Source organism: Stegastes partitus, unplaced genomic scaffold (genome assembly GCF_000690725.1).
Source record: "Stegastes partitus isolate 25-593 unplaced genomic scaffold, Stegastes_partitus-1.0.2 Scaffold556, whole genome shotgun sequence".
In the NCBI taxonomy this organism is placed as follows: domain Eukaryota; kingdom Metazoa; phylum Chordata; class Actinopteri; family Pomacentridae; genus Stegastes; species Stegastes partitus.
The window spans coordinates 360,467-378,510 of NW_007578287.1; the positions used below are offsets into that span (position 1 = coordinate 360,467).

The 18,044-nt window shown below is 36.8% G+C and overlaps 1 protein-coding gene across 1 annotated transcript; it reads left to right on the plus strand.

Moving 5' to 3' along the window:
* Positions 1 to 3,231: 3,231 nt before the first annotated feature.
* Positions 3,232 to 5,558, plus strand: nat16 (N-acetyltransferase 16). The gene is made up of 4 exons (XM_008288380.1): positions 3,232 to 3,447; positions 4,299 to 4,523; positions 4,707 to 5,053; positions 5,330 to 5,558. The coding sequence occupies exons 1-4, from the start codon at positions 3,232 to 3,234 to the stop codon at positions 5,556 to 5,558; spliced, it is 1,017 nt and encodes a 338-aa protein (XP_008286602.1).
* Positions 5,559 to 18,044: the final 12,486 nt, after the last annotated feature.

The following is an 18,044-nucleotide window of genomic DNA, read 5'->3' on the forward strand; positions in this document are numbered from 1 at the left end:
TATACCAGTAAAACACTCTCAAACCCTTGCCTACTGCACTCTAACATAGCAGTTCATTCTTGGAGGGCCCTATATGGATGTACCTGTGGGCAAGTTTTGTTTGATTCAGGACACTGTCCTTGATTGTTTCTTAGCTCTAGCTGTTTTCTCTTACAGCAGTTGCACACTGTCTGGGTGGTGGACTTGTGGTGGAATTGCTCTTCTTGCTTAATTTGGAGTATTGAGGCCTTGTGTTTCCTTGTCTTTGACGTTGGCTCCCCTACGAAACAGATGTTTGTGTGATGACTGATATGTTCTCTATGACAATCTACTTATTTTCTGTTTCTGTGGTACTTCAGTACAGTATTCTTCCTCTATGTCTTCCAAGGCTTGGGGCCCCAATGTGATTGGGAAATCCTTAAGTATAGATCTGCCCTGTGTGTCTGTGTAGCCATCTGTTAGTTCAACCCCTTCAGTTACAGTAATCCTTTCTAATATCCATCTATTCACAACTGGCCACATGAGGTCAATCTGGTGGAGTAAGCTAGTTGTCCTATTCATGACTATTTTGCACATTCTGGCGTTCTGACTATCCTTGGTTGTCCCATCAAGTATGGTATGTGCTCTTCCTTGTTGCTACATAGGTAGAGAGCCTTTACTGTCTCAACTTGGAAATTTGTTTCAAATGTATTCCAGTAATCAGTAGAGTACTGTGTTTAGAGCTTCTGTGGCAGACAGGACAAGGCTCATACTGAAATGTGCTGTTTTTCGTGTCCTTTACTGATATCCAGGCCTATGCATGTGATTGTCTAAATCTTGACCTGATATGAAGGGGACTTATGTTAGGAACCTCTCTATATCCAATGCAGAACGTGCATACATGATTTTCAAAAAAGTGAGATCTGATTGTGACTTACCTCATGATCACAAGGTACACCTGAATAGCAAACAGTCCAGTGAGACCCTTCCTGACCTGATTAGAATAAGCAGAATTTGGACCCACTATGACTAGGGTACTATGTCATTTCTTGGTTCTGTAAGACAAAGTGAAGACCTGTACTCTGGAGAGTGCTTTGATTATTTCGTGTGGCAGGCATTCAAGAGTCGTTGTATATTGCACTGAGTTGAAAGCTTCTTGTACTCACTCCAGGAAGCGCTCAGACTGGTTAGCTCTGAAGTCTTACAGTCTACAATGACTGCTTTTGAGCACTTTGAGTCCAAGGAATGGCTTCATGTTCCTGTCGGATTTCCTTCAAGTAATGACACAATGTGGACCTGTTCAGCTTGGAGGCTGTGATGCCATGTTATAGAGAGGGAGGTTATAGATCAACAGTTTGACGATAGTCCTTCCTCGTTATCATCTTTTGTATCATTTTGACCTCTGCTTCTGGGCTGGGTCATTTTATGTGGCTAGCAGAAACTGTATTCCCTGTTCAGCACGTTGAGTAGTGTCTTTGAGTAAGCTTACTTAGCTCTGTTTTGGACAATTTGGAGTTGCTTTGTCATTATACTTGTTTTGACATCTCATTGATGTTGCAAATAGCTAGGGCTGGGTATCATTTGATTTTTTTTTTTTTTTTTGTCATGTATTCCAATAACAAACAAAATTTCTGTCCACCAGTGCAAAGATCTGTCGTCCGATTTGTAGTCACTCCAGATAATTCTTGAGTTTTAAAGAACACAATTTTCTATGCTCACGCTCATGTCCATGTTACTGCACTAGCACTGCCCGCCTTCTGTCCTTCTGGGTGTTCGGAAAACCTGGATGTTTAAGGTCAAAACTGTGGGTGAAGTGAAACAACTGGAGTCATCATTTGCTGTGAAAGAAACTTATGGGGAGCACCCTCAGGTGAACAAAGGACGTGGCAGTGCCACCAATTGTCAAGCACAAGTAATCAAATATTCCATATTGCACAAAAACAGGTTGAATTTTCAATACTTACATAAAATACACAATCAAAATAACAAATTACATTCACACTTGAAAGCTTTTGAAACTCAACATAATTTGGTGAAAGTTCAAAAGCTACTAAGATGTCGTACCCAGCCCTACCTGTTATTATATGTTGTCATATACTTAAGCTATTTTGTTGTATCTTTTCATACTGTGTCATTTTTTTGTATGACTTCTTATGTTATAAAGCATATTTTCTTTGGAAATTTATTTTATTTTGTCTGATTACTTTGTATTGCATTATGTGTTAAAACATTGTATCCTGACCTAATTAAATGCAAAAATCCACACAAGAGTCAGCAACTTGTTTTGTTTTCTTTAGTGCAGAACCTTGGCATCTATGCACTCCAGGGGTGGATATTGTTGATTTTTTTCAATATTCAGATTTTCATAGCTCCTGCAACACTTTGCTGCCTGAACTATATTGGAATTTTATGTGGCTGCTCCAATGACCCATAGCCCATCTGAGTACCTAACACACAAGTAGCACCTAGTTTATATCATGTTGATGAAATAGCTGTATTGGGAGCCACATGGTGTACTTTAAGGCCTAAATGTCTGATTGCTTAGAGATTTCTCTGTTACATTTTGTCTATTCTGTGAATTCTTTAGCCAAGCTACAGAGAAATACCAGGGTTTGTAATGAGGAGTGTGTATCAGAGAGTATTAGTTACGGATTAAGGGTGGTAAGGGTGTGGATTTACAGGATTTCTAAGAAAAGACAAGGATCAATACAGATGCCAGTCTTCCACTTTCTGTGTCTGTTGTCAGTTAACTGTTTTGTCCCATATTTCTGTGTCTGTCTATGCCTCTCACTCACTGACAGATCTATGATTTGTTGCCTCGGTTTGTTCACTTCTGGCTTGTCTTTTTGTTCTGCTGGTCCCTCTTCCCACGTTTCTTCTCTTATACTTGTCCGTAAATCTAATTCAGCTTTCAGGCATTTATAGAGATAAATGCAGGTATTTGTGTTGAACTCCACCCTTGTCAGTCCTTTGGTAACATAAATGTGTTTTTCTTGATTAAGTCAATATTTGATACTTGATTTTGTCAGTACTTTTTATAGTTGAGTAGGTGATGATGTTTTGTCTCCTGCAGCTTGTATCCGGACATTCTGCGTAGAATGACATCTATCAGGAACTTCAGCTCTTGACCATGCTTTTACAACTTTGTCCTAAAGGACGACCAGTTGGTTGTCATTTGTGACTGGTCGAGAATGGCGTCCCGCTCTGGGACACTTAATAAGTACAATCCACTATAATCTCTCCTCCACTTTTTATCTCATCAGTTGTTTCAAGATGAAGATTGATACCAGCCTGACTATGCCCCAGCTCCCAGAGGCCCTGTCCCACACAGGCCTTCAATTTGCTGTAGCCACTGAGGAGGACTTTGAAGAAATCATGGCTATGAGCCAGGACATCTATGGAGGCCTTGACTACCTTCCTACCAGATACACCAGCTGGCTGCAAGAGACCAATCGTATAGTTATACTGGCTCGGAAACAGGGAAAAGTGGTAAGTTTAGTCAATACCATGCAAATATTTTAAATGCATGGGTTTAAGAAAAAACATTTTATATTCCAGAAACAAAGTCAGACTAAACTTTAATCTTGGATTTGTCTCCATGCAGTGGCAAAGAATTTCATTACTTCTATGAGGAAGTCATTAAGTTTATGTCCTGATCCTTTTTAATTACTAATACATTTTACACTTATACACACCTGAAAAGCAAGACAAAGAAGGGTACAGACTAAACCTATTTACAACCAACATTTAAACTCATATTATAAATTAAAAATCAATATAATGTCATTTTAAAACAAACATTGTTTGTGCATGTCAAATGTTATTTCAGCTCAGATTTAACACAGTTTAGAGAGCAGCAGTGATGCCATAAATCATTATTCACTGGTTGACCTGCAGACTTACAGAACAAGCCAAAAAGAAAAAACAGTAAAAACTGCATGAATGAACTCCACCAGAATGAGTATCTAAACGAAACATAATGTGTTAAAGTAATTAAAGTCCAGGGACCTTGAAGCAAATGTTTTGTAAGTCTTTGATTTCTGGTTCCATGGAGACTAGGTTCAGATATTCCTTACTTACTTGTGAATGCTAGTCCAATCAACTGTTGAATCCTTTGAGAATTATTGCCAACTACCTTACTGCCCAGCAAACAGAGCACTGCACTTTGGGGCATATTGGAATATTTACAAGTTAAAAAGAATTTTAAAAAATATATATATTTCTATATATATATATATTACATCAACTCAAATATATATATCGGATAACTTAAATGGACAGTGTCAGTATTGCAGTTCTTTCATTTTTGTCTTCCATCTTCCTCTGTTTGTACTCCATAGATTGCCCTGGAGTCCGTTTGTGTGATTGATGACGGGGAGACTATGCTGGTGGAAGGTCTCCGTGTTGCCCCTCAGGAAAGGGGCAAGGGTGTGGCAGGAGTTCTGCTGCGTTTCTGCTCTGAGCTGGTCAAATCCAAATACCCAGAGGTCAAAGTGAGCCGTCTGACCCGTGATGATCAGCTCGGACCTAAGGACTTCCAGAAGTACCGCATCATAACTAAGCAGGTACAAGTAACACAACTAGACTAAAACCCCTTTCTTTATGTTGATCTGTGCTTATGATTAATGGCTGTCGGTAATGACCCAGAAACTTACAGCAAAACGCTATGCGTATTCATTTTGATCAGTATTTAGCGTTTGCTGTTGTATTTCTTTGCCTGTGTTCACGTTGGCTTTTCTTTTCTACAGGGGATTCTGCTGGTGCGTTTCAGAGCTGAAGACCTCAAGCTCCGTCTGTCTGAACTTGGTCTGGGTGGAGACATTAACTCCACTATGTCCTCCTCCTCCTCCTCCATTCCTCCACCAGTGCGTCTTGACCAGACAGCAATCCACCGACTTTATCTGACCACTGACCTGATGCAGGGGGTCCTTCCTAATGCCACCATCATTCAAGATTGGCAGCCATTCAAGCCTTTGCCCAGTAACATGGCCATCCTTCTTAAGAAGGACATTGACTGGATGGTAGATGATGCATCCAATCCTACTGTGGCCAGCCTTTGCACCTTTCCTTTCAGGGTGCCCATTGGAGATGACTGGTAAATGTCTTGTCTTTATTTATTTATAGCGTAAAGCAGATGTTGCTACTTAAGGCTGGGACAACTATTGTAAAATGTGTTTAAAAAAATGTAAGACTTGCACTTGTGTCTACCATAGTATCTTTTAATAGTATTACAAGAGGTGCTGGAATTGTAGCTTTATTCAAGAGTACACATTGTTGCTTTAGGATACTTAGAACATTTGAAAATACATCTTTATCATTTTCAGAAACAGTACATTTTTTCATGTTAACTGATGCACTTTTTTTGAACCAGGTATTACCTGAACATTGACATGTTCGGTAAAGACCTGAATTTGGTTCGGCAGCAGTTCTTGAGCCACCTGCAGCGCCACACTGCAACCTTGAAGGGTCATGTGATGTGCCAGATGTTCCTGGACCCACCGCTGTGGAAGACGATGGCGGAATTCTGCCACAACACCTTGAGTGTGGAGCTGGTGAAAGAGTACACTGAGCAATGCGTGGTGGAGTCAGATGTCGTCTAGTTACAGAGGGTGCATGGAAAGGAGCAGAAGGTGAGGGGGCAAGAAAGGAATGAGACAAGGGTCTTGACAACAAAAATGGACATAATTAATTTCCACATCACAGAGAAACACAACCCTCAGCATTGAGGGGATAGAAACCATGCAAACAAAATGTAGTTTCTACAAAACAAAACTCCTAAGAATGCAATAAATTATGTTTAACAAATACAGCAACACATGGCGGGCACATAAAATCATAAAGACATTGTGTAATCAAGGACAATTGGGATGTGACAAATACTTCATTGTAAAGATCCTAATATTCAATTGGTGTTCGAGAGGTGCTGATAAAACTTTAAAGTCACTTTAAGACCATTGTGAAGAGGCATATTTAATATGTTGTGTCCCCAAAATACATAAGGAGTGGGCACTAAGTAACATAACTACCTCTTAGTAGAGGTCTAAAATGGACCTGCAGAAAAAAATATGCAAACACACTGTTTATAAAATTGAAAAAAGAAGAGAGACCCAATCTGAGAGGGGCACAATTTGAATCTCCCGGGGGATAATTTGGTCAGTACTGTCAAGAGAGCTTCAATTGGTCAACAGTTAAAAAAAAATTAAAAAAATGTAACATGGTTCTTCAAAGTTAAAATCTGCATCAAAGACCCTACATGTGAATTCAGAGCCAATCTATTATATTGAAAGAAAATTGTCCAAAATGACATTGCGAAAAAAATGCTAATGTGAGTGGGCCTGATTACAATCCAATGGAACGACAGTACAAACTATAGCCTCAAAAATTATCATGTAATTTATTAATCACCTATTAGCTTAGCTTGAATTGACACTTAATTATAATGATTACAGGTGTTTTTGATATTTGCTCCATGCCCTGTATATCCTATGAGCTAGAAAGAAGCTTTCTCACACTGGTAGCAGTGATGAAACCTAAAAACAGTGCTAACATGCAAATGCTCTTCTTTGAAGAAAAACTATGAAAGTACCCTTAGGGCATTTCAAACCGTTCAATTCTGTTATTTCTGTAAATATGGAACTTCTAAATATGTACAAAGGCTGAGTTGGGTTACTAAATCTGCACAACTCTAAAGGCACTTTATTAAAACTACACAGACAGGTTAGAATGAAAAGGAGCAGTTCAGGATCAAATAGGAGTAATTTACAGATCCCATCACGTTACTGTTGATGGGTGCATTTTAACTCACATTACCTTCGGAAAATCGACAACAACTATCTACATACACAGTGAAATGAACATGCTCAGACACAAAATGTCTGACAACTTCTCCTTCGTTACGGTCAAGCTTATGTCTTAGCTTTCGTCTTTTTTAATTTCAAATCTTTGACTGTAAATATATGTGTTACTTATTTAATATTTTCACCTAAATGCTGCAATAAAAATGATTAACTTTCTAGGCTGTAAGTGAAATCTAGGCTTACTTTTGTAGATTCTTAGCATAATGCCAAACAATGCTAATGCTTAAAAAATGTTTAAAAGACAACAGAGCAGTTTACTGGCTGCATATAACAAAGGCAAAGGGAGTATAATGAAAGTCATTATTTGAATTAACTGAAGTACAATGTTACATGTTTTAATCATCTCTAATATCAGCTGGCAAAAGCCACTTGAAAGTGTTCCCTTTGCAACAATGTCAGACCAGTGCTAAGAGAAGTTTTTGCTATGTTAGGGCAAACTAATTTCTAGTTTATTGTCTAAACATGAACAAGATATTTTCGATTATATACATGGCCAAGGACAACACTCATTTTTGTCCAACTGGCTCTTGTCCACTGAAATCTGATCAAATCAGCTGTTATTTATTTAGTGCTAATCATCAAATGTTAGTGTGCTAACCTACTAAACTAGAATGGCAATATGGTACAAACTACACCTGCTTAAACATCATGAGCATGTTATCACGTTGACATTAGCGCATAGCTAATGCGCAGCCTGATAAAGCTGTAGATTTGTTCTTTTGTTCGTGGCTGTGATACAAGCACAATGCCAGACGCTGTTGTGTCGCCATATAGAAATAACAACATGCCACTTTACATTCATGACCTTCTGCCTGCCTGTAGTGCATTATTTCCTTATGCATTTCCTTACACCTGCATTATCACCTACATATTTAATTTCAACTGGAGGTATCATAGCAGACCTAAAATGTTGTTTATTATTTCTCTCGAGATTAGTTGCCCAGTGGCACTAAAATGATGTCATAAGAGCATCTGCATTTTTTATACTCTCTAATCCTCCCTTTAAATGCCCATGTACAGAGTGTGAGGCTGGGCAGCTATCTGAGCCTGCAACTAGTCTGTTTTTGGAGATACACTTTATTTTGTATAGAACTATTTTCTCCCTTTTGCCTTGACCAGCTTTTAACTTGACTTTGACCTCCTTCTTCTTCTGGTATGCAATTTTCTAGGTGTGAGGATGACTGGGCCTATTTTTAAAGAAAGATAAATGATGAGTAAAATCTTTAAAACATTTTTTACATAACAGAATTAAATTATTAATTTCTCTTATTAAGTCCTCCTTTTTTAAAAGAAAAAAAGAAATTCAGAATATTTAGAGTAGCCACACTCTCATATATCCCAGGGATCATAAGATATGAGGTGGTCACCTATCTTTTTATTCTCTAGTTTGTAACCAAAGAAAGTAACCCCTCATCTAAACTCATGGCCTTTTATTTGCTGCCAGGAGTGAACATGTAGAATTGGAAGGTTGAAAACAAAACCACAGCTGTAATTATGTTGAGTTAGTTTTGTTGTGATTACAGATCTATTATTTAGTGATCTTAAATAACATACATCAAACTGTGTTCTCATGATTCTGATGTTGAGGTCATTATCATGTTTATATCAACTAACACGAGGCAGGACTGCCACTAACATTTCAGACTAGCAGTTAACATCAGTAGTTATTAGGGTTCACTCATGCGACGAGTGGAACCTAATGATGTTGAATAACTAATAACCCTGGATTGGCCCCAGGTTTGGTGCATGGCCATAAAATAAAGCACACATTTTATCCCTAAAATCAGCTGTAATGATGGAGGTGGAAAGCTAGATTTTAGGGGCACTTAAGACAAGAATTAATTCCCCCAAATGTTGGGAAACAAATTAGTTAAGTAACTAAACTAAATCAATCAGTGAAACTGGTTGCCACACGATGAATCTGGGGCCCATCATAGTTCTGGAGTCCCAGGCAAGTTGACTGTATATTGACTGTTGGTAATCCAGTCTTAAGTCTGTAGCAGTAAATGCGGTGTAATGTAACTACAATATTTAATCCCACTAAGTTATTTATAATCGTACTAAATGTGAAGGACCTTCTGAGATTTATTCTAAATTTAATGCTTGAACTTGAGAATTGGATTTATTCTAAATTGGAGAACTGTATTTATTCTAAATAATTTTCTATCAACCATCCACCATTTGCCAGTAGAATACCATGACTTTTGATTTAGAGGTGCCAATCGCAGACAATGACATCCAAATATATATGTTGGCTATTTTTGTCAAATAATCACAAACAGTCAGTTTGTATGATTACAGTAATTTTGTCACACACACACACACACACACACACACACACACACACACACACACACACACACACACCTACACACACGCACGCACGCACACACACACACAAAAATCAAGACAATGAGATAGTTTTCTTGGGATTAAAAGAAAACAGCTTAAAAAAACAATAATCATATTAACCTATGTTCTCTACTCCTTTCTTCATGAAGGTAATGACTAGAAAGATAAAAAAATAATTGAAATGCCTTCATTTGATGATGAAGAAATGTACATATGCAGCTCATCTACACCCTCAAACACACACACACATTACCAGGCAGCACAGTGAACCAGTTGAGTATTCTTTGAATTGTACTCAATATAATTAGCTGGATATTTTCCTCGCAATCAAATAGCCTCGGTAATTAGTTTCAAATAGCTCTAACCTTAACCCTATCATAGCAATTAGAGGTATCCTAGACAAATAAATGCATGAACATATTTTTGTTGTCTTTTGTTCTGATAATATAAAACACGTGTAAATAATGTACATTTGGCTGGAAAAGTCACCGGAGCTTGTGTGATACCCAAATTAAGACTTAATGTTAACACTTGAATGGTCATAAAGCTTATGGCAGCTTCGTTCTGAAGAAACTACAAAAGCGGCCAGTTGTGAATTTATCTCAGAAAACTTGTCCACCCATCACTGATCAACTCACTTTTTTCAAAATAAAATTTGTATTTTCAGTGTTCATTCAGTGTGCTCTGCTGCCACTTTACTTTTAGAACCTTGTGTAATACCCGAACTAAGACTTAATGTTAACACTTGAATGGCCATAAAGCTTAGTGTCGCTCTGAGGAACCTACAGAAAACGGCCAGTTGTGAAAAAAAACCTGTCCACCTATCACTGATCTTCTCACATTTAAAAAAAATAATATAAAATGTGTAGTTTAAATGTTCATTCAATGCGAACTGCTGCCACTTTACTTTTAAAACCATTTCAGCTTGAGTTGCCTGCTTTGGTCCTGACCTCATCATCAGCTTCCCAGCTGGGAACAGGAATTAGAGAGCTGCTGTTTGTCCAGGTCTCAATATTTCTTTGGGTGGGATGGAGGGGTGGGGGTGGGGAAATGTTGATGGGGAGGCCACTTTACAAAGTAAATCTTACATTATTATGGCGAGAAACCCAACAACTCCCCCCTCACTGTGGAATTGTTGAGTCATTCAATTTTGCCATTGAAAGCAGGGTTCCAGGAACTGATGATCCAGCTTCGTATAGAGCATACTGAGGACTAAAGTGTCAGCTGATGATTTGAACTTTAAAGTTTACTGTGTACAAACACATTTCTTTTATTCCTCCACTGACAAATGGTCATGGCATCACCTTAGGGACACCAAGTTTTGGCCAAAACAGATTTTTGGCTTTTTCTCTTACAAACATGATTACATTTTAAATGTATACAAAATCAAAGCATCTTTAGTATGCATTTATTATGTACTATCAACACAATTTTTAATATTCTACATTGTTAGGTCAGTAAGTGCATGCGGATTTGATGGCAAGGACAAAATGAAGCTTGCCTAGGTCCAGTGTCTAATTTACCCAGCTGGAGCATGAGCGCCCAGTTTAACAATATTTCCCCTTGATCCATACGTCTAAATTTTTACCCTCTAACCTTTTATGCATCCCCCTTTAATCTTATATGTATTTCCAGTCAAGAAAAGTTTATTGAAACCTATAATTTAAAAAAAAACAAACAAAAAAACCCACTGAGTTTTACCAATAACATTGTAGTATAATTTCTTCCTCTATTTTTGCGTTACTCTCATAAAGCTGACTCATTCATCATCATATGAATTGAAGCGTCTTGTGGACGCTTTTAGTACGGCCCACCAAGCATTTCGACATTCCAAACGATTCTAAATAAATCTAGAAGAAGCTGTCAGTAAGTTGCATTTCTGCGTCTTTGCCTTGTTAATGATCTAAAATGGCTCATTACATATACAGGTCTTAAATGTACACGCTTGCAGATTTTCACATTTCCAACAACTAAGGTTTAAGGTACTTCTACAAACCTCTGAGGTGTATGAACTGAAGTGCTTCACTCAACAACAACAACAAAAAGTTTCTGCCGCCGAGTTCTGCAGATTGAGATCAATCCAACAAATGTGGTTTGATGGATTTTACTGATCACCATTTTGAATGTGATCAAAGAGGTTAAATATTGTACTAAAGGGAAAAGAGCATTCAAACAAAGACTTAACAGTTACCTGAAGTATTTTAATTATTTGTTCTCTGCCTGATGCTCTTCTGCTTGGCCCCCAGACTGAAGAACCTCTATTTTGGAGTATGGAATTGGATTGCAGTGTGATTTGAATGATTGTCAAACACACAGCCTAATAGAATTTGTGATTCACCCTTTTCAATTCAGCTTTCACTTAAGAGAGGCTTTTTAAAAGGTTACAAATAGTAACTAGTGGCTTTAATATAGATCAGTAATATGCTTAATAAGGACAATATTTGGTTTTGTGTAACAGCTAAACGACCATATAACTAAAACATGGGATTAAATCTTTTCATTGACATTTTTGTAAGTCATGCTTAGTAAGGGGTTAACAAGTTGTAGGCTAATAAATAACAAGGCTGTGGTGCTCCTTTTCGTTGCTTAGGTCTGCAGAGATGTGAAATGGTTAGAGATTACTGTTTAAAAAAGGATTCATATGACTGCTTCCTGACCTGTCAATGCTTTAGTTGTAGTTTAGTTAGGGTTAGGCACTAAAACGATTTGGTTAGTGTTAGGGAAAGATTGAAGTTTGGGGTGAAAACAGATACTTTTTCAATGCTAGAGAGGTTGATGGTCAGCAGAAGTGAGAAATAACAGTGCAACAGTGGTGACATGTGTTAGACACTTTGTTGACCCATCGTCTACCACAGCCACATCCTATGAGACAACATTAGACCATTAGCCACAACTTATAAACAACTTGGAAAATCTGGCACAACCATAGAACAAAGTATTGTTTATGAAAGGTTATGGTACTATGTATACAGGTGGTAATAGCACAAATCACCAGGATGTACATTTCAGGGATACTCTGACACAGAGGATCTATTTGATGACGACGAAAAATCAAACAAAGCATTTTTTATTAATGATAAAAAAAACAGCTTATGATTGGCTTTAGCATCAGGTAGAGCCCTCAGATCGCATTAATCAGGGAGAGTATCATCAGCCATGAAGTCACTGATGTGTTTTCAGAATTCAGAGCTGGATGCCCTTGCTTACTTTAGACTTGTGTATACAGTAAATTGTGTACAAATATACAATATGTTCAATATGCACAGTATTTTTTCACTGAATGTGGATGGACAGTGTGTGCTCGAGGGAAGCTCAAAGAAGTGCCAAATTTCATGCTAAACTGCTAAACCTTTATGTTTGTCAATTAAATTCCGAATTTACAGAAGAAGAGAAAAAAAAAAAAACAAAATGGCAAATTCTGAGTAAATTTTTAAAACTTTTATTTTCAATATGAGCCTTATTTGAAAATTTATCTAAGTTAAATGTGTGTCTTTTTTCTATCAAGTGGCCCTATAGCACACAAAAAAAGTTAATATCATCAGTGGTTGAATGTGACAATGATTTGAATTATTGAAATATGTTTTGGGGTTACTTCTAGCACTTTGTTTGAAAAATATGATGATTGTATACTTAGTATACAAGTGAATAAAATTGCTAACACATTGTGCTGCAAACCCTATAGGTATTATAGGGTTAACTATAATATTAATGTATGTTTTATTGAATTACTGTACAAGCCATTGAGTTAGTGGGTAAAGCAGCATGCACTTTAGTTGTCTCTGGCAATAATAGATAAGCTCCCATCTCTTGTAAAGTAGCATCAACTTCAAAGAAAAACAAATGTTCTCGTTGTACATCTTGATGTCCAGAAAGAGTCATGAAGTTTCATGTAAGATAAGTTCTGTCAGTTTGACAATGTTCCTTCAAAACTGAATCATTTCACGAAAGACGTGTAGAGCATTTGTACATCAGTACACAGTGGCATTTAAAAATAATCCTAGTTTTGTTCTCAAAACAGATTAACAGTTTGACAGAATGCGATGGTGACATGGCTATGTGCTGAAAGAGTAATGCAGGTTTGGGTTAGTTTAACCAACAGATAAAAAGTTGTCCGTACATTTAGTATAGTACTTCATGTGAGTAATTTCATTTTGTGAGACCTTATACTTTTACATTTCAGAGAAAATGTTGTCCTTTTTACTCCATTACATTAACAGCTGTAGTAACTAGTTACCTTGAAGACTAATGTTGTTATGAGCAAAATATAAATAAGATGCACTGCTAGAGTTTAAACTAGTCAGTGTGACAAGTGTGTAGGCTTCAAAGATAATTTTATTTTGATATGCACTCAATGATGCAAACCTTTATCTCTGTATATTAAATCTTTCTCTGTGCTTCATTTGGAGTGATTGTTTTATCATGGCTTGATTGATAATGCCCTGGAAGCTCCAGAAGGTGAGACATGAACAAACGTTCCTCATTTGTTCTGTTTTAAGTAAAGACAAATACTGAGTTTGTGCTTTCTTTCATTTCGTTTTCCCCCTTTTAAAGGAATAGTTCAAGATTTTTAGAATACTCTTTTTTTGCTTTCTCTCTGGGAGATAGCTGACAGTTGACATCAGGTTCTTGTCTGTCTCTTAAAGAAATAGTTCAACATTTCAATTATACTCTTATTTGATTTGTTTTTGAGAGAGAAGTGAAAAGAGGGACATTAATTACATGCCTGTGATCTTGAGTAAGGAGTTTGAGTCTGGATGTCGTTAGCCTGGCTTAGCATAAAGACTACAAACATGAAGTAGGATATAGAAGTATGTATGAAAATGCCAGTTTATGGTTTTAGGAGGAGTTATGTGCTGAAATACACTTAACTGTGGTTGTTCATGGAGGAACAGCTTATTTTTCCTCTTAGTAGGCTGCACCTGTGCAGCATGGGTTGCCAAATATGGTCAGCGAGTACAGGCTTTAGTTGTGGGCTCAGGCATGATTTTACTAGAATTGGCAACCATGCTGTGATGGCAAGACTTCAGGATTCAGATGCTGTTTCACAAGTAAAAATTCCAGCACAAAGCTCCTTCCGACACCAAAATTTGTCTTTCTTTTTCTTTCTTTTTTTTTCACATTTCTGAAATACAGAGGCTGATATCCATCTGTTCACCTTCCTAATGCAAAGATGGTAAACAACTTTTCCAACTGTTCTGTTTGGAAAGAGTCTGGACTTAGGACTTGCTTAGCTTAGCTTGGCTTAGCTTAGCGTAGCTTAGCTTAGCGTACAGACTGGTGGAGGGTTAAAAACGATGAAAAGCCAAAAATGTTTATTTCTCAAAATGTTGAACTATTCCTTTAGGGGTTTAATACCAGCAGTGTGTGAAATGAGAACGAGATACTTACAGTGTAGCTCATTAGTCCTTATGCAGGTATATAAAATCCATGAGTACTTGTACGTCTTATATTTTACTACATTTGACTTACTTTTACTTACATAAATCTATAGGTGCAGTATTATTCCATTGTGGTACTGATAGCTTTACCTAAATAAAGGATTTAAGTCCTTTTCCCGTTACTGTTTAAACCATCCTGTGGCTACCTATCATAGTTTTATCATAGTTCTCTGCGCTATAGTTTGACATGAAAATATTTTGTAGTACTACTCCGAGACTGATGTACAGTAGAATTAGCATTTGTAGAAATTATTCTCATTAACGTATCAATAAATTTGAAGTCACAGAGAAAACTGCTTCAGATGTCCTCTACATGACACGAATTCACACAACGATTATACTTTGTGCTACAAGTGTTGCAGAATGAATGTGGAACACATATTTACAAAGTTCATCAGAGCATCATGGAATATTTTAATATTGTGCTGGCATATTCAAGCAGATATGATTACTGACTGTTATTGGCTGCTGAAGTGTCACAAAAAACAAAGTCAGAAACAGTTTGCAAGTTGTAGCAGTGACAGTAGGGGGAAGAAATACCCAGTGCAATGAAAATGTAGGGGCTACCCCTGAGGATAGTGGTGGAAGAAAAAAGAAGAAAAACAGTTATAATGGCTGATAGTAGGCAGTTTAAATTAACTTAAATCTGCATATATACAAGTGTGGGTCAAACTATTTGAGAAGCCAAAGGTATATTTAAACTATTGATCCAAGGCAGTTAGTCTGGATTAGTTTTCTTCTCTACTTAGTTTGGTACCTGCATCTCACCTGCTATTACTAAACACGTTATCAAGAGGTTCTCCAGCCTTACTGATCTGAGGTCTTGGTACATCTATGTGAAAGAATTGTAGCTTTTCATTACAAGCAACATCATCATAACCATGACAGACACTGGCACATTGTGGTAAATTACCTCTGAGAATTGTTCAGACAAGGTAAATGCATGCAAACAGCTTTGATGTTGTGGTTATAAATTTGACTGGTGAAGGTGTATTTCTATACAAATGTTCAAATCCATTTGCATTTAGAGAATTAATAAATCTACCAGGAAGAATTTGGTGAAGCAATGGAAGGTAACTGAACTGTGTTTGAAGATTTTGTAAGTCACCATTTTTCAATTAGGATAGTACACTTCACTGATGTTCTTCAAAAAGGTTATATTCTATGTTGTGAGTACACTTCTACCCATTGCCCTCGTTTCATTCTGCAGTACTTATTTGACATGGAATATGTTTGCTTATGTAACCTGTAACATTGAAGTGACAGAGCCCTCTTGGCTGTCCATACTTTTATGCTTCGTTTGTATCCTGGTAGTACCAAAAGGGGTTATGTTGTTGCCACTGTCCTTATTGTTGCAATGTTTTCTGACACTTTATTGCAAAGGTTGTTTTTTGTTTTTTTTTTCTTCTCTTTCAAATATTTGTTTCTTGGTGCTGTTTGGTTGTCTACTGTTCTGTTTGATGGATACTGGTAATTCTGTTTGATAACAAATATTAACACCAACCAGACTGGAATTCCTTGCAAGCAATACCTGGCCTACGAGAAGAAAGTATAAGAATGCATCACTGGTAAGTGGCAGTTCACAGCAAGAGATTGAATCACGGTTGAAAAGTGGGTTGCTGTGAAAATTCTTCCATCACAACACGACAATGGCAAGAAAATGTAAGTGAACACTTGGAACAATGGAATTATCTGCATTTATAAATAAATTTGTGTTGAAATCTGGTCATATCTTCATCTAAGTTATATGCACATTCAGTTGTAAATCAATGTATTGTTCTTGTTTGTGTTCACACATTCCCTGTTTGGTTTGGAAAAAGTATGTAATGAAATCATCTCAAAGAGTGTAGCTTACAGTTAGTTAGACAGTAGTCAGTCCAAAGTTAAACAATCTGACGATACATAGAGATGATTTAGTTGTTTGGGTGTGCAACTAAGGCACAATGTTGAAAAAAAGAATAGTTGAAGATTAAAGGACTCGTTTCTGTTATTGAATAAGTATGGTGTCTTAATAGAACACTACCCTCTGTTTTCTTTTTGGTGCACAGTGACATTCTAGAACACTAAGGAGGGCTGCAGACTTAAGTCAAGGAGCATTTCAGGCTACATATCCAATGAATGGCTGAGTTGCCACTGTTCTTTGAGAAAGAATGATACAAAACTCCTGAACATTGCTGAGGTCAGATTCACAGCTCACGAAAACAGTTATGTCAGGCTGAGAAGAATTCACAATGTCACAATATTATAATGCAACAAGATAAAGTAATTAGTTAAAGAAAAAGATATTACAATTAAAAAAAGAAATAAGTTACAACAATATATGTTAAAATCATATTTTTAATGAGAATGAGGACAAAATAAAATTATGGAATTTGCTGAATTATTATTAAAAGATTAAAAAATTTGTTGTTTGCCTGTAAAAGGTTACACAATGTTTGTTTTGTGTGTGTAAGATTCTTTTGAGTTTAAGATAGTAATTGTTATTAAAGCAATATTTTAGTATTTATATATACAATTTTTTGCCTTGAAATGGCAAAAAAAAACAAAAAAAACAACAAAGCTGAAAAGGCAGGTTATGTCAGCTTTCAGGAATACAGTGTTATTGTGATTTACAATTCAATTAGTATAGTTTGTTACTACAAAAAGAATGAGCCTAAAATATTACATTCAAATAATTTTCAAACTATTTCTTACACTTAAAAAACAAGACTGATTTTGTAATTAACATAAAACGTGAGAGTATCTTAAATGACCCACTAGACTAGACCAACTACATTCCAGCAAAAGCATATTGTGACTTTAAAGGAGAACAGAAAAGCAGAGAAATATACTTCATAAAATAATTCTAAAGCACTTGAACTTGTACTCAAATGGAGTTAGCACATCTGAATTGCAATGATATGGTTTACTGCAATTAAATCTGTAATGTACAGCATATCAAGTTTGTTTGTGTCCTTTGATCCGAGTTGTCCATGTATACAGTCTCCAGCATGGTTTGCTGTGCTGCATGATGATGCTCCAGTTGCTCTGAGAAAGCTCCATGAATGTTTGGAATGTTTCCCAACTGACACAGAGAGGAGACCAAAAAACTATTGTCTGAAGCAGCAAAAGCAATGTGGCTGAAGATGACTACAACAATAAAAATATGTCAGGTAATCGTACTCAAACAATGCATTTTCACAACGATCACACCACTGGAAAGGTTAATGTTTAATAAAAAATCAGCAACAGAACGTGCTGTCTCACTGCAGGGTGTTGTCACAGTATGCTGATTCACCCTTTAGTTTTTGTAAGAGGGCAAGATTTAGAAAAGGAGAAAAAGTTAGACACACATTGAGACCGGAAGTTTACATACACTGTATAAAAAGACACATAACCTTTTTTTTCTCACTATTTGACATTAAATCAGACTCAACTTTTCCTGTTTTAGGTCAATTAG